At 36.5% G+C, this 20,736-nt stretch overlaps 3 protein-coding genes and 1 long non-coding RNA gene across 11 annotated transcripts in view; 1 reads left to right on the top strand and 3 right to left on the bottom strand.

Annotated features, from left to right (window-relative positions):
• LOC140793388 (probable WRKY transcription factor 17) overlaps positions 1 to 10,021 on the bottom strand; it is a 37,103-nt gene extending 27,082 nt beyond the window's left edge. For 6 of the 7 annotated variants that reach the window (XR_012109948.1, XR_012109951.1, XR_012109953.1 and 3 more), the window contains exons 1-3: positions 9,366 to 10,021; positions 9,149 to 9,274; positions 8,770 to 9,049 (exon numbers count right to left, since the gene is read on the bottom strand). Coding sequence is in view for 1 of the 7 variants with exons in the window: in XM_073144843.1 (XP_073000944.1) it covers positions 8,881 to 9,049; positions 9,149 to 9,274; positions 9,366 to 9,898 (828 nt within the window). In the remaining 6 variants the exon portion in view is untranslated. Of the gene's footprint in view, positions 1 to 8,715; positions 9,050 to 9,148; positions 9,275 to 9,365 lie in introns of those variants that run through there. The other variant, XM_073144843.1, reaches the window with a different exon arrangement.
• On the top strand, positions 12 to 539 carry LOC140794335 (uncharacterized). Its single transcript, XR_012110120.1, has 2 exons — positions 12 to 43; positions 178 to 539. It is a non-coding gene; the product is annotated as an uncharacterized lncRNA (long non-coding RNA).
• On the bottom strand, positions 2,420 to 4,805 carry LOC140793387 (auxin efflux carrier component 2-like). Its single transcript, XM_073144842.1, has 6 exons — positions 3,836 to 4,805; positions 3,463 to 3,718; positions 3,223 to 3,308; positions 2,956 to 3,113; positions 2,766 to 2,842; positions 2,420 to 2,668 (listed from the first exon to the last, which is right to left on the bottom strand). The coding sequence occupies exons 1-6, from the start codon at positions 4,803 to 4,805 to the stop codon at positions 2,602 to 2,604; spliced, it is 1,614 nt and encodes a 537-aa protein (XP_073000943.1). The 3' UTR covers positions 2,420 to 2,601.
• An 8,483-nt stretch (positions 10,022 to 18,504) lies between the features above and the next one.
• LOC140793385 (uncharacterized) lies at positions 18,505 to 20,540 on the bottom strand. Of its 2 annotated transcripts, XM_073144839.1 has the most exons (3): positions 20,235 to 20,540; positions 19,979 to 20,142; positions 18,505 to 18,867 (listed from the first exon to the last, which is right to left on the bottom strand). In XM_073144839.1, the coding sequence occupies exons 1-2, from the start codon at positions 20,422 to 20,424 to the stop codon at positions 20,021 to 20,023; spliced, it is 312 nt and encodes a 103-aa protein (XP_073000940.1). In that variant the 5' UTR covers positions 20,425 to 20,540; the 3' UTR covers positions 18,505 to 18,867; positions 19,979 to 20,020. The 2 variants fall into 2 exon arrangements, with proteins under 2 accessions (XP_073000940.1, XP_073000937.1); XM_073144836.1 differs by lacking the exon at positions 18,505 to 18,867 and having other exon boundaries at positions 19,741 to 20,142.
• Positions 20,541 to 20,736: the final 196 nt, after the last annotated feature.

Genomic DNA, 20,736 nt, shown 5'->3' with positions numbered 1-20,736 from the left:
TGAGCTGAATAATGACATACAGCATTTCTGCAATGCTACTACTGTAAGTGCTGCAGTCCCTTCCTTACTCTATAGGCCTTCTTGTCTCTTTAGTTGAGGTTGACATAATTAGCTACAACAAGATCAGTATCCTTCCTGGCTCCCATGAGATCCCTAACTAACCTTTTCAAGCTCCAGGCCGAAGGCAATCCTCTTGTGTTCCCTCCTATGGAAGTTGTGGAGCAAAGTCTCTTCGCTGTTTCGAGAGTATCTCAACGAAAGGATGAACATAGCCGCAACGACTATAATGATAGCGAGCAACATTAGCGACATCTGAGATGAAGACGAGGTAAAGGAATTGGAAACTAAGGTGAGCTGCTTGCTTGTTCTAGCATAGAGTTAAATGAAACATGGTAGGTGCATTCTGAGACAATCATGAGATTGTTGCTAGTAGCTATGACATGCATTCTAAGGATTAGTTAGAGAACTGTTCTTTATAGGATAGTGAGGTACTTATTTGCCATCACTGAACCATCTATTGCAAACATTTACATTGATCAGGTGTGTTGGTTTCTTAGAACTATGCATAAAATAATTCATATTCCTTTACTTTTGGAGCTCTGGGGGGGCAAATCTAGTAAGAGATATCATATACATGATCTGAACTTTGATCCGAAATTGAGATGCTGTCCCCTGAAACAACCCTAATAATAATAATAATAATAATAATAATTATTATTATTATTTTAATATATGTTTTTAAATTAGAAATTGGATTTAACTTCGAATCCAACTAGTACCTAACTCAATATCACTGCACGAAATCCATACAGCTAAACTATCCAAAACCGAAAACCTAAGCTTTGAAAAATGATCATATATCAAAACAAGATCAAACTTGTATTTTGCTACATGATTATATGTGTGTATATATATATATATATATATTTCTTTTCTTTTTAGTTAATTAATTAATAATATTATTACAACCTATCGCATCAATCATATCATGAATTCGATAGGACATGCATGAATACGTGTCATCTTAGTGCCACGTGCATGCACGTGATTTTCCTCTTGTCTACACGTGCGGCCATCATGCATGCAGTCCATGTCAGCATGTACGCATGAAAGGCACCAAACATGCATGCATCCATGTACTCCCTCTACTCATACATTTCACTGCATCCAAAAAGAAAAAAAAAAGAAAAAAAGAAGAAAAAAAACGTACTATTTTAACATTTGATTAAAAATCTAAAACTTTACCGTTGAGCTTAAACTCAGCTAGAATTTTCATTAGATACGGAAATTGGAGAGAGTGTCGTATATGATGGAGTTTCTATTGAATGATTCAATACTAAGGTTACATAAAAGAGATATGAAAAGATATCTATCTATATAACCATATGAATAAAGTCTGATCACAAACAATTTGTAGAAAATATAGATATAGTATATTAATCTGTCCGTTAGCGGTGATGACTATAAGATGAAAAGAGAAGCTACCAACCATTAATAGTTATTTTTATTTATTATCATGTAGCAAGATTGTACTCTTGTGATAATTTTAGTTTCGGCTTTTTTTTTTTAGTAAGTGTGATGGAAAATTTATGTATTATTTGCACGCTCGTAGACTAATTAATCTGCAAGTTCTAATCAACTGATAAAAAAGAAGAAAAATTCAAGTAATTGATTGATTGATTGTTATATATATACACACACACACACACACAGATTAAAGTCTCTCTCGATCTTTAATGACTTTTGAGTTAATTATCTGCAACACTCCAATGTCGGCCTTCTCCCATGCATATTTTCCTCATCCCTAGGTTTGCAGTACACCCTAGCTACTGCAATAATTAGACATTTATTAGTACATGATATGTCTATTTTAATTGTTTTTATTGTACAAGTTAGGGAGCTCCTCCTAGTCTATAGATCAAATGGATCCCGTTAATCAACAAATAACATGATAATTAATTAATTTATCTTTCTATCTAAGTATCAAGTTCACCGAGAGCAATATATATATATAGCTAACTAGTTAATTGCTTTCTGAGTTTTTACTGAGACTCGTCCACAGAATATATAATAGTAATTTGATCAAAACTCAGTTTGAGTAATCCAATCTTAAAGAAAACCAATAGATATTAATGCTGAATTATAAGTTAATTAATTAAAGAAAACTTTGGAGTCTTCAATGTTAACTAAAGGACCCTTTTCACACCTAGATCATATCCACATGCACTGCCAATTAGCTGACAAGAGAAATCATATAATTAGAGATACTCTATATACATTAATCCACCCTCCAATGTAACTCCAAGGCTCTAATTAATTAGCCTAATCCTGCATGGGATCACAATCACATGGTTTTTGGATCTCAGAGGAAATTAAATCAATGCAAACATCCAAGATTGGGATGTGGCCAAGTCTTCACTAGATCAAATCACATGCACATTCACCAAGCCAGCAAGTACTTTATATCTAAACAATGGAATCTATATTAAAATTATATATATATATTATATATAAATTAACTAGTAACATAGAAACCTAGGCCTTTAATTAATAATTAACCATGCCTCTCTTGTATTAAAAGTTTTCACTTCCTCTAGATCTTTATACTCCAAGAAGAACATAATAGAGGATAGTGATCGGTAACGCAATGAGCATTCCAAATATAACCCTGCAAGAAATATTTCCAAAGTTAAATTTATCATATAATATATATACCATCATCTTCTAAATATTAATTGATGACAAGAAGTTTTATAATGACGTACGCTGTACTAAGGATGTCTGGATGACAATTATACTCCTTGGCAAACACAAATGGAACAATTCCTTGAGGAAGAGCTGCCTGTTAACAATTAATATTATAGATCCAATTACTACTATTTATTTAAGAACCAAACTTTTTTTTATTTTAATTCTTTCAAGTAGTAGCATTTAGGGTTTAATATATATATATACCTGAACAATGGCTACGTGAAGAAGAACGCCGCGGACTCCGACGGCGATGGAGGTCGCCGTGATCACCGCCGGGCCTGTCAGAAACCTAACTGCCATCGAGAAGGCGGCGACGGACTTCCCGCAGGCGATGATCTTTGGTTGCAGAGCCATGAACAGACCTATATTTTTTTTATGATGAACAGGATATAAAATAAAGCATAATATAATTATTATTGCATGATATATATTTATATATAGAGTATTAAATGAGCTGATAATTATAAGTACCTAAGCTGAACATAGCCATCCCTAATCCAGCATCAGATAGAATGGATATAGAACCTTTTATTATTGTTGGCATCTCTATCTTCCATCTGAATAAAAAAAAAAAAAAAAATATATATATATATATATAAATTATAGTTGAATTTAGAATTAGTCACATGCATTTGTATTCAATCTAAACTTGGATTCAAACAAATAAAATAATCTAGTTTATGTTCATGGTGTACTTTTGTCGATGATCACCTGAAAGACACTAGTGACCAAGCCAGGCCAAAGAGGCTTGAGTAAGTGTTAGGGTTTCTGATGAGCTTCCTCCACACCATGATCAGTATAAGCCTTGTCATCACGCTGGCCGGCGGCATTGGCCGGTGGCTGCTCACCTCCACTAACCCCGGCTTCTTCGCCTTTACCGGCGGACCGTTCACCGGAATCTTCGGCACATTAATGTTGCTAATTTTGCCACCTTCTTCCACTATTTCTAACTCGCCATTCTCACTACCTGCATGCATGCATGCAACCATTCCATGAAGAAAAGAGATGATAATAATTTATGATATCGTACATGCACCTTTAGTTTCAGGAGTAGGAATAGTATTATCCGCATCTCCAAGTTCACCTGAGGCGGCCTTGTTCACCACATTCCTCAGGTTAGCCTCCGACGCCGGCGAGGCGGTCGAGCTCCACACGAACATGTGTAGCTCCTTGTTCTTGGCTACGCCGGCGAGATTCGCATTAGGGTCGTTGATGGAATCACTGCTCCTGGTTCTCATCTCTTCCTTATTTGCGAACATGGAGTAGAAGTCGGACTGGTTGAAGCTCGACGTCCTCGGCGTTGGCTCCCTCGAAGACCGCAGCGAGTAGATCTCCACTCCGGTGAGGTTGGAAGCCCTAGGAGTAGTCATGTTCGACAGTACTGCCATCGATCTCGAAGAAGAAGAAGAATTCACGGCCGACGACCTTTTAATGACTACGTGGACTTTTCCGTCTCTCCCCACCTCGGCGTCGGCCTGCAACGGCTCCCGGCCGCTGAGCGAAACGACGTCAGAGTCCACTCGGAAGGAGGAGATCGCTCCGGCGATGGTATCGTTGGCGAACTGCTCCGAGATCAAGGCTTTGGCGGCGCGGTACTCGAACAAGAAGAGCATGAGGGTGTACCAAATGACGCTCTGCAGAACTACTACTTGCACCATAAGGTCGCCGGAGAAGTCGCCATACATGGCGCTCAGCAAGGGGATGCCCATGACGAGGGTGTTGGGGAGTGTGGAGAGGGAGAAGAGGGTGATGAGCCAGTCGAGGTGGCCGGCGTTGGAGAGGTTGTGCCAGAGGAAGAGGGCGAGGAGGATGACGACCTTCTGGAGGGAGTCGGCGGCGAGGAAGTGGTAGTTCATGGCGTAGGGGTCATTGGAGGCGATGAAGTGGAAGGAGAGGAGTGGGACGGCGAACATGGCCACGAAGCGGTTGACGCCGGCGCATTGTTCCGGTGTAAAGATCTTCCACCATCTCACTGACCCGTACGCCAGCACCATCGCCACGTACAGCGGCACCACCGCCGCCAGCACGTCGTATATGTCCTTCCCGGTGATCATGGCGGATAAGATCAAAAGTAGATCGAGACGTAATTTGGTTTATGGATCGAGTTATAAACTATATATATATGTAGCTTCTACTTGGGCATCTCTTTAGCTCGATCTGTGTGCTTTAAAATAAGATGGAATAAGCATTTGATTTTTTTTTTCTAAATATAAGTGATTAAGTTATTAATTAATAATTAGAGCACAATAATTTGACAATAGTAAAAATAAAAAATAAAATTTTAATGTATTTTTATTCACTCAAATAGATGATAATGTATAGCCATTAGTTAGTGAACGATATTTTCTTGTGTTTTTATAATCAAACATGTATCAAATATGAAAAGTATTATTGATCTCTATCTTTTATATAATTAACAAAGTTTTAATAATTATAATAGGCATTCATATAAGTAAAAACGAATTGTTTTGAAGGATATACAAGCAAATATTACATTTAGTAACTATGTTTTGTTTTCTATTTGTATCTTATTCTTTTATTTGTAGGTTGGCTGTTTTGAGTAAGCTTGATGTTGATCGTGAGACTTGATTGCTTTAAGAAATGTGAATGAAGAGATTTTACTCATGAAATCATTAGGTTGGGTCTTCTAATTAAGATTAGATAACTAATTAATCATGATTACTTTTAAATTTATTCTTTGGATCTCCACTTATGTAGGCTAATACGTGCATGGTTAGTCCCCCATTGGTCGTTGATCCACTTAGGAGATGGTGGAGAAAGAAGCTGGAATTCAGATTTGGAGATAGAGAGAGATGTGAGGTGGTGGTGGTGGTGGTGGTGGTGGTGGTGGTGGTGGTGGTGGTGGTGGAGGAGAAATTAATTTACTTTTATACCTTTATATTGCTTTTATGGCTACTCCTATCTTACTCTTACTATTAAAATTATCTAAGATAAATATTCTTTTTAATACTTAGATGATTAAACAAAGGAGACCGACATCTCCTATATATAGAGATCGAGTACAATGAATCATACTAGGATTAGCCCGAAAGACTTACATGACTTGAAATAAATTTGACTTAAATGCTTATATAACTTAATTGAATTTGTCTTAAAGGCTTACATAACTTAATTGAGATTGTCTTAATTAGACTTGCATTAAGGACTTACATAATTTAATTAGATTTGTATTAAAAACTTACATGACTTAATTAGACTTGCCATAGAGGTTTACATGACTTAATTAGACTTATTTTAGAGGCTTACATGACTTAACTAGACTTAAATTAAGAGCTTACATGATTTAACTAGACTTATTTTAAGGACTCACATAAGAGATAAACATGAATTAATAAAAGATAATTGGACTCGATCCATCAAGTCCAATGTCCACATTAATATGATCCAACCTGACCTAATTCGCATCACATCATTTTCCTCTCTTGCCCTCTCGTAATGCACACTCACACATGCTTTGGAGTAATTAACCCAAATCTCAAGTTAATTAAGCTAATTAACCCAACTAAGTTACCCAACAGGTCAACACTACATCTAATTGAGCTCTAGTCCTATAATAATCTACTATATTAGTATATGAAGCTCTCCATTCTTAGTACAAATTAGGCCACCATGATTGAATCTAGAAGATATTAAAGCACACAAAAAGTCTAATTAATTAAATTAATATTTGAGTAAGACTTGCTTTATAGTTTGGCGAGTTTGACCTAGCAAGCAAAAGTTCAATCAACTATAATGGATTGGTCTTCAGTTAGGGGCAGTTTATTAGACTTTTATCCACCTTTTTAGACTTTAATTTGCTTTGCATCAAGTCCAAGAGAGCAAGCACTCTTAATTTGATGCACATTAAAACTTTAAGTATAAAATCCATTTTATATATTATCCTTTTGACCCTCAAGTTAATTATGTTAAGATTGGATATGATAATATTATCTCTAGTTTGCCTAAGTATTAAAAATTTTCCTACCATCTTCTAGGTGCTAAAGGAGGCAAGGGTTTTGCAATTAATTATTTTTTATTTAACATCTAAAACTGAGTACATATAGTTTTTACATTTAATACATATTGTATTATAATGGAGTGCATATAATTTACATATGCAATACATACTAAAGCCTATTATCGTAAATTAAAAAACTTATATATTACAAAAGCTCTAAGATGAGGCCCATCTAATGATCAACTAATAGCCCTCATGGAAAGAGAGAGAGAGAGAAAAAAAAAAGGGGCCCAACAAATGTAATCCAATAAAACTTGCACTTTTGATTCAGAAAGAGATTAAAATGTGTGCAAAGACAATTAATGATAGGAAGTACATATTTGACCAACTTTAATAGTGCTTGCCATGTGATTGGCAATAAAGTTCCATGGACAACATTAATTGAAGGCCCATCCACCAAAAGGCCCACATTATTTATCTTGAGAGAGAGAGAGAGAGAGAGAGAGAGAGAGAGAGAGAGAGAGAGAGAGATGGATGGATGATCAAAGGATGGGCATGTGGGATGAGGGCCCCATGGATGTATAAAAAATGGGACCAAATAAAGATTAGGAAATTGTAGCTCTCAAAATGATTCAGAGAACTTGCAATAGGGATCAAAATCATTATAAACATGGAGTTCTAACCTCCAACTACTTAAATAGGGATTGTCGTAATTGGTCTCCTACTATCACCTCATCTTGTGTGGTGGTAGTGGTGGTGGGTTCCTTTCTTCAGAGATCTTAAATTTAGTTGACTTAGAAGTTAGGTTTGGTTTGGAGTTTGGATGCCTACCTAATTCTAATTAACTCATTTGAAATTTATAATTCTAGTTGTCGAGTTTTATGAGTTAATTTATGTGTATAGTTTAGATCTGCTATAACTTATTTTTTATAAGAGTTATTCTAATTATTTAATCTATATATTAAGCGAAAGTAACTCATTTGCGCAACTTATGATTAGCTCATGAGCTTGTGATATATATATATATTATATATTATTTTAAATCTATAATTGTTGGAAGAGTGTTGGAAATTATGGTTGATGATGGAGTTTATTTGTTTTTATTTATTTACCCAAATTTATAGTCCACCCTTAGAATAAACCAAGGGGATTATTGACATATTGACTCAATTTTGAATACAATACATTAGCAAAAGAGGAGCACCACTAAGCTCATTTATAATATCAATGAATTCAATTCTTTTGACTATGTGCTTCTTCTCTCCTCTTCTTTTTTCTTTCCCACCTTTGCAAAAAGGAAACCACCTTCTCTAATAAATAAATAAATAAATAAATAAATAAGAAGTGAAAAGAAGAAGAGCACTTTGAATGCAAAATATATCTAGAGAGTATTAGATAGATAGCTTTTTTGTTTGAATTCTTGCAGTGTACAACAAGGTGGAAATATTACAAACTATATCTTGCCAAGTGGGCACCAACTATATTACTTTTATTTCAGTAGTCAATTCTTGATCCACTACTTTTAATTTCTATTTCATTAGTATATGCAAGGAGTGGAAGACTTCCATGTACAAGACCATTAAAAAGTACATAATTATATGTCCAATGGCAATAGCAATAGCAATAGCAATAGCAATAGCAATAGTCTCTTGGATGATGTATGAAACACTTTATTTAGCTCCAATATTCAATGTGAACGTCCAAATGGACAGCTCAGAGAAAGAATAATTAATATAGTTATTATTGACCCATAATTATTATACTAAACTCGTGAAGTGTGTTCCATTTAGATTTGTAATACTATAGGTGAGTTGACCTAACTGATTAATAATGATAGTATTAGTTTAGTGTAGATGTAAATGAGTGGGTTTCTATCACCCTAGAACTACTTTAAATTTTTTGATTGAAATCGGATCAAATTTTTTTATTATTTTTAAAATAATAAAGGGCGTTTTGGTCTTTATAAATATAAATATTTGAAGATGCTAGTCAACGGAACAAGCATATGACCGTTTCAACCAACCCACCGTTTTGCTCCAATAGTTCGAAAGTCAAAACACTTTTTTTTTTCCTAAATTTCCTTTTCTGCCCTCCGGGATCTTTTTTTTACAACGGTAAAAAGTAATAAGCAAAACATTGGGGGGGTAAAAGAAAAAAAGGGGGGGGGGATATTACACGAGATCAGGAGGAGATGGACGGGTCTGATCGATCGCCGGAGTACACGTGGCGTGCCGGTGCTCCCCCTCGTACGTGACGATGAGCATCGCGGGGTCGTCCGTGGCACGCTCCACGTGCTTCCTCGCGGGGCAGCCCCGGAAGCTGCTGCACTTGTAGTAACCCCTGGGATGGAAAGAAGGATCGGATCGGACGGTTAGGAGAAAGGACACGTGGAGGGGTGAGGGAGGGATCGGATGGCGGTTAGGGTGAGAGGAAAGTTACCGGGGGTAGGGGGATCCCTTGATCGGCTTCTGGCCGTACTTCCTCCACGAGTACTCGTCGGGCGGGATGTCGGCGATCTTCGAGCTGATCGCCGGGACTCGGATCGCCTTCTTCGTCCTCGACTTCCTGCGCGACGTATGTTAGCGGGGACGGAGGAAGACGTGCTAACGTGCGCCAAGAGGCAAAATTTGGATCTAAGAGGGGGAGTTTGGTTTACCTCTTCTTGGAGCAGTGGCAGCGGCCGCCGGAGGAGTGGGCGGAGCACTTCTTTGAGAGGGGCGGCTTTCCGGGGAGGAGTGGCTTCCCCTTCGAGACGGTGCCCTCGCCGGCGGTGATGGAGGAGAGGAAAGACGAGGTCGCCGATGACATCGGGGGCGAGGTGCTGAATCCTTCCTTGAAGGGGACCGTGTTCGGCTTCGTGAAGTCCAGCGTCAAGCTCTGCGGCGGCGGCGGCGGAGGAGGAGGAGGAGGAGGAGCTAAGGTTATGGTTTGTGGTAGGGGGTCGACCGGCGGGGCCGGCGGAGGAGCGCGGCGGAACCGCGCGTGGCCGGTGCGGTCGAGGATGGAGATCACCTTCTTGAACTTAGAGACCGTCTGATCCGCCACGTGGCGGTAGTCGGAGGGCTGCGGTGTCCTCTGGCAGGAGAGCTGGAGGACGAGGTGCTCCAAGCTCCTGAGCCCGGCCGTTGCGGCCTCCTGGATCGCCATCTGGTCGTCCATTTTCGAGTACCCCATCAGATCGACGGCCATCACCACCGCTCCACGTTAAAAACTAGCTCTCCTTCTAAAACCCTAAAGCTACCATTAGAGTTGGATCGAGAGATCTCTTCTTCTCCTTCTCCTCCGTCTCCTTCTCCTTTGTAGTAGTAGTAGGAGATGAACGCCAGTCTTTAAAATATATAGACACGAAAGAATGACCTGCGAAGATTCGAGTCAAACGAGTCTTTTAATCAGACGGTCCTGATGGATCCATCCTCCCTTTACTAACTTGCCTTCTCTTCTTTCATTATATCCCCTCAAAACTTTATTATTCACTTTTTAACCCTCGCTTTACCCTCCAAAAGAATCAAATATTTCTAATATAAACACACACACATATATATATATATATATATATATATATTAGAATAAAGAATCTTACAAGGGCATAAATGCAAAAGTACTCGTCCTTTGGTTCACACTTCACAGCGGTAGTTGGGCTGGAGAGGAAACGAAATCCAGGCCGTCCGATGTGTGGACTTTGAGATGCGTGCCCGTCTTATTATTGTGTCCATAAATAAAGGAGTGGCCTAAAATTTAAAGTCAAACTCTCTCTCTCTCTCTTTGAGTTACGTGCACTAAAATTATTCCCATCTCTCCTCTATATATAATATATAATATATAATATATTTTTTTTTCCGACCATATCTTTGGAAAATCTACTCGTGCATTAAATTAATTAATTTAATCCATATGGTCTCGGTGAGCATCTAGATTAATTAATCCCATCCGTTGACTCGGATAATTCCAGATCCCACGGCTCGGAGGAAAAGGGGACGTTGACCAAAACGGAGGGTTTTCTAAGAATAATTCCACCACGTGGAGTGGACAAAGTGGGGGCGGCGAATATATACATATATATATATATATATATATTTTTTTTTTTTTTAAATTTCTTTTTTGTCGAGTGGTTTAAGAAGTCAACTGAGGAATAGTGGATTAATACTCGGATAAGTTTGGAATTATACGCGAATAGTCAATCTATCCGTGAGAGTTGACCAAGAGCTAAAGAGAGAGTTGTGTTGGGGAATGAGTCACTGGTTTTACTTTCTAGAAGAGTAGCTGCACATAGTTTGACCAAACTAGCTCTCTTTCATACCATTGTTTTCTATTAACCGAAATATAAATTTAATATAATAAGGGGCTGATAAGTTTACCGTTTTATATCTATAAATTTATTTATGAAATAAAATGCTAATCATATTAGCGGTTTAAATATATATAATATGAAAGTTTGTCTGACGTAAATATTTTTTTTTTCGATTGCCATAGTTTTTAGCATTTATACCCCTACATAAAATATTTTATTTATTATTTGGATTTTTTTTATATATATACCCTTCTAAAATCTCTTCTTCACGAGTTAAAATTTAATCAAATTAACTCTAAAAATTATAAAAAATACCCTTATTTGTATTTTATTACATTTTCTCCAATAAAGGTATATATGGTTGGGTTTCGAAGGGTCTACATAAATGTGAAATTAAGAATATTAAAAAGCCCTTATTTTTTTTAATATCCATTCCTTTTTGCTAAGAATGTTTATGTCTTTTTAGTTACTAAATAATTCAGATTTTAATTTATAACTGCAAAAAAAAAAAAGAGAGAGGCAGGAAGGGTATATAAATAAATATAAACTTTTGAGGGGTATACATCTAAATACTAGAATTAGAAGGGCTTGCATGCAAAAGAAAAAGGCAACCGAAGAAATTGGATTCTAAATTTATTCACACGAGTTATTCAAATCTCTTTGCGAGAAAAGTCAACAGATGCCAGCTTTACTGATTCTTAATTTTTTGTCAACTTATGTAGAGTTCTCACCATTAAGGCCAAATTAAGTGAGCTCATACTCATACTCATGGGAATAAAAGCAAAGTTTATTATGATGGACAAAATTAATAATTATTGTTAGAAACAAATATCTCTCTCAAATGCGAAAGAAACTTAAGAGTTGTGAGCGAGAACAAATTTCGCTACATATTCAACGTGTTACATCCGTATAACGACATATTTTAACGTATTTAGAAAAACACATGTATAATGAGTGGTGTCGTTCGTGCGATCACGACCTCCGGTTGCAAGTTGCAGGGTTGGTAAGTTCCGACCACTATGCGTATATATATATAAGGAGATTTTAATTTTAAGTTTGACTTATAAAACTTATAAGATTTGACTTTGAATTATGAACCAAACCTAGTATGACGGCCTGTTTTAATTTTACTCAGAGAAACACGTGAATCATTGACGGTGTTTAACAGCGATCGCTTGCTTGCTTGTTGAGGGATGGTAAGATTTGACCGTTGTGCTAAGTGGGACTTTTGATTGCATAATAGAGGTTTTTAAATTCAAAATTTTGACAATAAAAGCTCACATTTAAGTGAAATTGTTTCAATTTATCCATAAGGGGCCACAATTACTATTTAGAGGCCCATTTAATAACATGTTAAATTTGGTGGGCTTTATGTGTTAAGTTTGGGCCAAATATGGGCTTTAATATATTTGAGAACTCTAGATATTTATTATAAAATTGCCTAAATGCAACCCTAATTGTGATGCCAAGTGAGGCCTAGTAATATAAAGTACAAGTAAAATGTGCACATTATTAATAATTATAGGAATATTTTACTTTCTTAATTGTTAATTGGCAAACTAATACACTAATTAAAGGACAATCACTGCCACATGTCATGGCATCATCATATGTGGAAGCTAACACATGCCAAACATAGTGTCATCCATGATGAGCCTCATGCATGTAATTAAGCTTAATCACACTAATTAATTAATTAATTAAATCTCATAAGCAAGCATTGTATCATCATCCCCATGCTATGAGTAGTCCACATGCCTATGGCCATTATGTTATGGGTTTTCGTACATGGCCACTATGTTGGAAGTTGTGAAGCTTTTAGAGTGGGAGTAGGAGTGCATGGAGAGGTGCATGCAAGTAGGTGAGATTTAAGAATCTAATCCAAAGTGTATTATATTAATACAAAGATGGGAGATATACAAAGGCCTTGGGATCTTAACATCATGGCATATGTGCCTCCTTGCATGAGGACATGCTTAACTAATGAAAGGAGATGCCTAATTTGAGAGATTACAACCACCCTCATTGCTATTGGTAGTCCCAATCATTATAATATTTATCATAATTAGAATGATTATGGTAGATTTATCATGCATTAATTGTAGTGTTTATAAGAGAATTAATGTTCTTTATTCATATTTATCATAGTTTAAACTAAGGTTTCAATTGTCATCCAACTTAAAATTACTTGTGCTTACTTTTATAAATAATGTATTTTTTTTTCTTTGGGACTATTGTTTTCTCTACATGTAATGTATTATATAAATTTTCATATTAAAGATGGACAAAGGTAAATGCTCAAAAAAAGATTACAAGTAAATAGTTGGTAGTTAATTCCTATGCACTTTCCACTTTCATGAGAAGTGATTTATTAACACCCCACCCCCCTAATTCCCACTTCAAACAAAATTAATTAACCACTAATCCACCAACTTCTTACTATAACACCCCCACAAAACAAAACAAAACAAAAAAAACTTCTAGCTCTTTATTTGTAATTCTATATGAGGAGATGGGAATAAATGTCTCTTAATTGGTGTGGATAAGAATATCTTTACCCTAACCTAAACAATTAGGGCCAAGTGTACGTTTGCTTATTCTTTATTTTGCCCTTTAATCCATGTGCATGATGATATAGAACCCTTAATTACATCTGCCATGAATTATAAAGAAAGAAGAGAAGGTGATGGTCTTCATGACCCTTCTCTAAGTCTGTGTTCTTTTATATAATTTTATAAAAGTAATAGATACTACAAGTGATTTTATGTGATTGTTTTATTATAAGAACTTCTATCTATAGGATATATAGTGTGTCACATATGCTACAAAACACTATTCTTCTACATTATATATTTCGTTTAAGTTAAAATCTTAGTAAATTATTAGACTAAAAAAAAAGTATACATGCACAAAAAAGAATGCTATATATATTTATATTTATATTTCAACTTAAGATATTATAACTATGCCTTCTCTTACATACTCCCTGATCCCTAGGCTTCTTTGGTTTCATGTCATTTGTTAATTTCTTCATCAATCTTTGTACATGGAAACATATACTCTTTTACTATGTCTATGTGAAGCAATCTATATATATATATATATATATATATATAGATTGGGTGGAGTTCCTTTCTTACACTCCTCTCATGCTGCCTTTCTTGCTCTCTAATCCTCCATGCCAATCTAGCAAGCAGCCATTGTTGAAAAGAATAGGAAAGTTTCATTGGGATCTGCTACTATAATTACACTCTCACACCCATAAAAGATATGCAATGTGTATGCATAGATATGAAAGGAATGAAAGCAATTTGGCTGAGATGATAGATGAGTTTGTACCACACTGGGGAAGATAACTTTGGGTGGAAGAAGGTGGTGAAGTAATAGATGAAGCTTCTGAGCTAAGATACATTTGGCAGGCAAGTGGTCCTTAGGATATATAAATATATATATCACCTTACACTGTTATTTTATCCCTTTTAGCAGCCAGCATTAATTAACTTTATTTGGTCCCCATGAAATTAATTTGGTCCAGGCCAACCATGCTGTCATATGAAATGAAAAAGGTTATTTTCAATAGTTTTCTTCTTGTCCACTACTAGAGGGATGTACATTAGATGAGCTAAATTAATTATATATATATATATATATATAATAATCGTAATATTCTTGCGTGTATTTTTGAGATAATAAAAGCAAAATATAAGAGTAGACCGATAAATAACTATATGGTAAGATAATAATAATAATAATAAAAGCGAAAGATATAATATAGTTTTCTTTAACAAATTTTCTAAGAAAAATTGGCCATGAACAAGATTTGATCATGTGTTCAAAGGTAGGTTGGTTTGATGAATGATTACTAAAAAGGAAACTTAACCCCCTCCTAACCCAACATATGCCATGTGACATCAACAGCTTTAATTTGCATCATATGAATGAGAGAGAGAGAGAGAGAGAGAGTAAATGGTCATGGCATGTTAGAATAAGCCCAAATTAATTAAGAGAGATGCTATGTTAATTAAAATAGATTCCATTAATCTATTTTGTTTTTTTTACTTTTCCAATTTAAAATTTCCACAAAAATTAAAAGGATGGCTTTGATATAATCATCGAGGGCGATCCGACGGTGGAGATTATCCGACGAGGAATGTAAGGCCCACTAGGCCCATTGGGCCTAGTAAAAGTGGAGCCCATCTTTATGGTCCTTCCCATGGTTTGATCACCACCCACATGAACAGCTAAGCTCAAGAGTTAAAAGCTACCTTAAACTCTTATTTCCTTTTATCTTTCTTCTAAACTTTTTCTCTCTTTCTCTCTCTCCTCACATTAATCATTTGCATTACATTCTATCTATGTCTACCTCTCTCTCTCTCTCTAGAATGAGTATATTTAACAACTTTGCACTGCCTCTTCATATAATGCTGTTCACCTTTTCTCCCATCCAAGCTTGCAGAACTCCATCATCACCACCATCTCATGTGTCTCCACGCCTGCTCTTCTTCTTCTTCTTCTTCTTCTTCTTCCATCTCTTTAACTTCTCAAACTGATCACTTCTAGTAGTTTACTTCTACTTCTACTCTTTGTTGATCTCTTTGTATACTCAAAACATGGGCTTAGAGGTGGTTGTAGGTGAATTGCCATCACTTGCTCCCATTCAAACAATCTTAGAGAGCTCACCTGAGACATCCACTGTCGGAGAGGAGGGATGCGCCACACCAAAGTCCGACCAACATGCGACAAAGCCGGCGGTGGTTTGCCCGCCGGCGCCCAGGAAGGCGCGGCCGGTGAAGAGGAAGTTATCCCAGCTGCCTCCGCCGCGCGTTTTTTATCCCGTGCCGGAAGATCTCGCCGCCATTTTCGTCCCCCTCGTTTGCCTTAGAAGGAAGAGAATTCGAGTATGTCGTGTTTGAATCCTTTGTAATAATTTTCTCTCTCTTTTTTTTTGGTTTTGGTTTTGGTTTTGGTTTCACGATCATTTGGAATAAGCTTTGCACCTGTGTTCTTGGTCTGAAAATAATACGACTGCTAGCTTCTTGAATTTATATACATATGATGGTTTGTTGTGGCATAATTCACAAGGTTTTGGGATTCCTTTCTTCTTACCTCCTGAATTCCTGATGATTTGAGTTCATGAATACAAAGTTTTATAACTTGATAGTTAGAATTCTCTCCTGGGATGAGTTGTGAGTTGGGCATTTACAAAATTAATTTTAGCTAAAGGCACAAGAGAAAGTGCAATAAGAGTGTTTTTTTTTTAAATTCCTTGACAAAATTAAAAGTAAATGCAAAATAGTACTAAGTAGAACATAATAAGTGTGCATTGTACCAAATAATATTTTGTGCTAATATTATGGTAATTGGTACTCATAAATAAATGGATGTGGGACTATGAACATGTCATAATAATATTTTCCACAAGTTGGGGGAATCTTGAAGGAGGAAATAGCTTATAACATTTGGGATCCATAATTTAGCAACAAAAGATGGAAAAGGACATCATGCATACATTTAGAGAAGGATGGTTAAAAATTGAGCTTTTATTTTCCCTAGTTGTCTTCTATCACTTCATAATATTGACATATAAGGATGAAATGGATTTGATCCTGCTGTAATAATGGTAAGGTGTGAAGTGTATTTATATGCACTCAATGGTAGATATGGTTGACAGTGGATATATATATATATATATGCTGTCATGGAAGATGACCCACCATATTAACATTGTAGATATCAACTCATTATACCTTTGCAAACAAGCAAAGGTATCATTTCCAAACTTCAAGCATTTTGGTCACTTCAAAGACTTTCTTTTTTTGAACAATATCTACAATAAATATCATTGGTCATTTCTGGATCTGAAGCTAATAGACAAAATATTATATGATTATGTGTGCATAACTATAAGTTATTTACATATCATCTAATTAATAGACAAGAGACATGAGTTTAAGTTAAAAAAAAAAAAAAAGATACCAGCAATAGCTACACCTTCATGAACTAAATAATATGCACGTTAGGTTATAAGACTAACAAGAATAAATAAGAAAGTAGGGTTGCAAGGTAGGTGGACTTCATTGCCAAGAAATGATATAAAAAAGAGCTGTGTCCTTTAAGGAGATTAGATTGAAAATATTCGTACTAGAGAATCGAATCAAATTTGAGCTCTTAAGGGGCTGGTTGTTAAATTTTCACCCACTTCCTTGTCCTATATGGTTTGTTAGTTTCCAATTAAAGTAGATAAAAACAAACAAATGCTGAGCTCTTTCAACATATCAAAAGAAAATTTATTCAAGGATCAAAAAGGGGATAAAGTAGTTATCTCGCATCCAATATGACCTACTAGTACTATTCTAATCCTCTGTAGAATTTGTTTCTCAACACAGGGAGCTAATATATCAGAAGATAGAAGGGAAAAAGAATTAATAGGACAAGGAAGGTAGTAGAAGGAAACCTAATATACTTGACCAAGATACCTAAAGAAGCCAATGTGTAACTTCTTAGATGAGGAATGAAGACACTTCTCTAAAAAAGAAAAAGAAAAAGAAAAGACCAGATTGAATGTTGAAAAGCAACACATCTTGGGTGTCATCTGCCTGATCTTTGTGAGAACTAAGAAACAGATAAAGTGGTTACCAATGACAACAGCTAAAATAATATTTGCGCTGCAGAACGAAGACAAAAAGGAGGAGAACTAGTCCAGTAAGCTTTCTCAAAATAAATTTTTCAAAAAAAATCTCAAGTGAAAACCATCTGTATCCAAGAACAACTTTGTAAATCTGCAAGCAAAAACGATGCAAAAGAGTACTGGTTTTTCTCTGATCAATGTGACCTATTAAACACAGAAAACAATTCCAAAAGACCCTAAGGTTGGCATCATGACATAAGCCTCTCAAAACAGAAAACTAACTTGAGTGAAAACCATGTATAATTGAGAACAACTTTCTAGGTTTGCAAGCAGAATATGGACGAGTGTATTGGTTTTTTCACAAATCACAGGTGACCTATGTAAACACACACACACACAAAACAATTCCAAAAGGCTCCAAGATTGGCATCATGACATATTGAGGAGATCTTGACGATGTAAAAAAGAGTTGCAGCAGAGCACCAGAATAAGATGGCATGCTTTTTTAAGACTTGCTTTGACACTCACCATATGCAGAACTTCTATGAAGAAGACCTTTCAAAGTAATTCTTTTACAGTAGAGCTTCTGGCTAATTACTTTACAAGTTGGAATACTAGAATCATCCTACAAGAAGAAAAGAGAAAAACACAAGAATGCTGGGAAGTAATCAAGCAAATTACAATTGCTTTTCAACTCAAGAAGTAGAATGGAGCGGCAGTCTAACACAACATTGCCTAGATATGTGTAGGGAATATTAAGAAAATGCAATGTACTAGGAAACTACTATACCCTTAGACCTTAGTCTCTGTAATCAACAAGAAAATACAATGCGCCAATAAAAAACTATAATCTTTGTCTCTGTAGTTAGCATCTACCACGTGAGTAAATCAAGTATCGGTTTATTGCCCTTTCCTAAAAATTCTATGCATAGGTGTAAGTATACATCTCTGAAACTATTATAACTCACAAGTGAACTTTCACATCAACAAGTCATAACACAAAATGACTAAACAAAAGTGGTTGCTACCACAATACAGAATGACATTGGACATGGCTATATAGTATGCAGTATCCAATTTCAGATGGAATTTATACTTGCCACTCATGCTAATTGCGATTGCACGGCTGTTGCAAAGGCCAGATATTATAGGAAATCAAGAAAGATAAACTGATTCGTAAAGCCTTTGCTTAATAGATTGGAAGTCTAAAAGATATGTCTTTGACCCTGTTCATCAAAAGCCCTGTACAATCAGATAAAGGAAATCAAGGAATAGTACCTAAGAGCTCTACTAAAAAGTCCCTATCAAAAACAGCGGATATACTGAAAAAGAGATCTGAAGGAAAAAGGAACTAGTCAACTGAGTAGTTTTCTTAGAACTGTTACCCACGGAACATGGACTCCACTGATATTTTTAATCACAGAAAAAATATCTCATTAACAGCTGATCATAGTATGTCTATAAAGTCCATATTAGAACAGGGTATGCTATGGTACTGATGCTTTCATTAATCTATTGAGGGTTTAGTAATTACAATTGATCCTACAGATGAGACTATTGACTTCTTCCAAGATATGATTTGTTCCTTTTTTCTTCCTTCTTTCTATTCTAGTGGTCAAAGATGTTTCTTTGAAACTTCCGGTGAATAGGTAAGCAAATTGATCACAAGTTTGACCAGGATCTGTGTATGTAGCAGGAATTTCCATGAAGGGCCATAAAGAAGGATAAATTTTTTGATCTCTTTAGATTTTTCAATAAGAGCCCATGACCACCTGTTCTACAAACACAAGATATATAAGCCTTGGTATTTCTTTGCTTATCTTTTCTCACCCCTAGCACACTTCCTTGATCATTTAGGTTTCAGCCTGATTATAAGCTCCTAAGATGACAAAATAAGGACCTTGAGTATTCTTTACTACACCATTTTATTTAATTTACTTTCTCCATGGACTAGCTAGCTTCTTCTAAATACTAGTTAAACAAGTATCTGATTCTTTTCTCCACCAAACAGTCACAACTACTGCCAGTGATCAAGCATATACACAAAAGCAAACTTAGCCAAAAGCTAAAACATCAATTTTGAAAAGTGCAGCTGAGAAGAAGAAGAAGACAACATGATCATGCCCATATGAGGCCTTGAAAAGTTAAATTCCATCATAAGCACAAAACTGAAGTCAATACTTTGGTCACCTGCTGAAGGAAAACAAACGCAACCAAACAACATAACAAAAGAAAAGGAAGGCCAATATGACCTAACTTTTCAAGCGTCTAGACCCCAAAATCTCCTTATATTTATACAAGCAGAGAGGTAAATAGCCAGTTACCATACATAAACAAAGAAAAAAAAGTATACCTCTATCAAAAGATCTATACAGAAAGGCACAAAGTTGCCTTCTCAAACGGGAGGGATGGTGGAAAAGGAGAAGCCTTTATACCCTTTGTAAGCGTAATACGCTATCCTTGTGTAGTAGAACCCAGGTATGAACATAATTGCCCCCAAAATCGCAAAGAAAACCCCTAATTTCCACCAAAACATGGAATAAAAATCAACAACCTCCTACAAAAAGAATCACTAAAAGGCCAAAAAAAGAGAGGGAAGGGATCATTACCGTGTGCTCTGTCGCCGCCGACGCGGTCGACGGCCATGAGGGAACCCGAGAAGACGGCGAGGGAACCGAAGACGAGGAGGGCGACGGCGAAGGCGATCTCCTTGACCGGCGGGCGGTTCTCGATGGCGCGAGGGCCGGCGAGGATGTCGTCGTCCTCGGAGATGGAGAAGGCGTGGTCGACGTACGCCATGGGAGAGGAGAGGAGGTGGTGTTTTGCTTCGCGGGGGAGGGAAGGAAAAGGAACAGGAAGGGTTTTGGGGGACGAGGAAGGCGAGAGGTTTGTTTTTGTAATTAAGAAGGGGAAAGGAGACGACTGGGTTTTGAAGCGTCCAATGGTTTGACCCGATTATGTGGGGCCCAACGATGAGTACCACGTGTCCGAAGATGATGCGGTTCATGCGAGAGACATTTAAAATTTAGGTGGATTTAGGTGGGTATTGACTTCTTCTAGATTGAGTCCAATTTTTTTTAACATACACCGACGGAATAGAATAGAAGATAG

The sequence above is a fragment of the Typha latifolia genome, chromosome 8, assembly GCF_019914945.1.
Source record: "Typha latifolia isolate L0001 chromosome 8, TyphaL0001v2, whole genome shotgun sequence".
Taxonomy (NCBI): Eukaryota; Viridiplantae; Streptophyta; class Magnoliopsida; order Poales; family Typhaceae; genus Typha; species Typha latifolia.
This window is presented reverse-complemented; position numbering and strand designations above follow the sequence as displayed.

Bases quoted from the DNA above. Each gene is read 5' to 3' on its own strand.
- LOC140793387 (XM_073144842.1), bottom strand. From the start codon at position 4,805: ATGATCACCGGGAAGGACATATACGACGTGCTGGCGGCGGTGGTGCCG. The intron at 3,719-3,835 runs GTGAACTTGGAG...GCATGCATGCAG, and splicing joins GGTGAACAAGGCCGCCTCAG to GTAGTGAGAATGGCGAGTTA. The intron at 2,669-2,765 runs GTACGTCATTAT...TATTTCTTGCAG, and splicing joins CCAGACATCCTTAGTACAGC to GGTTATATTTGGAATGCTCA.
- LOC140793385 (XM_073144839.1), bottom strand. From the start codon at position 20,424: ATGGCGTACGTCGACCACGCCTTCTCCATCTCCGAGGACGACGACATC. The intron at 20,143-20,234 runs GTAATGATCCCT...GGTGGAAATTAG, and splicing joins CGGCGGCGACAGAGCACACG to GGGTTTTCTTTGCGATTTTG.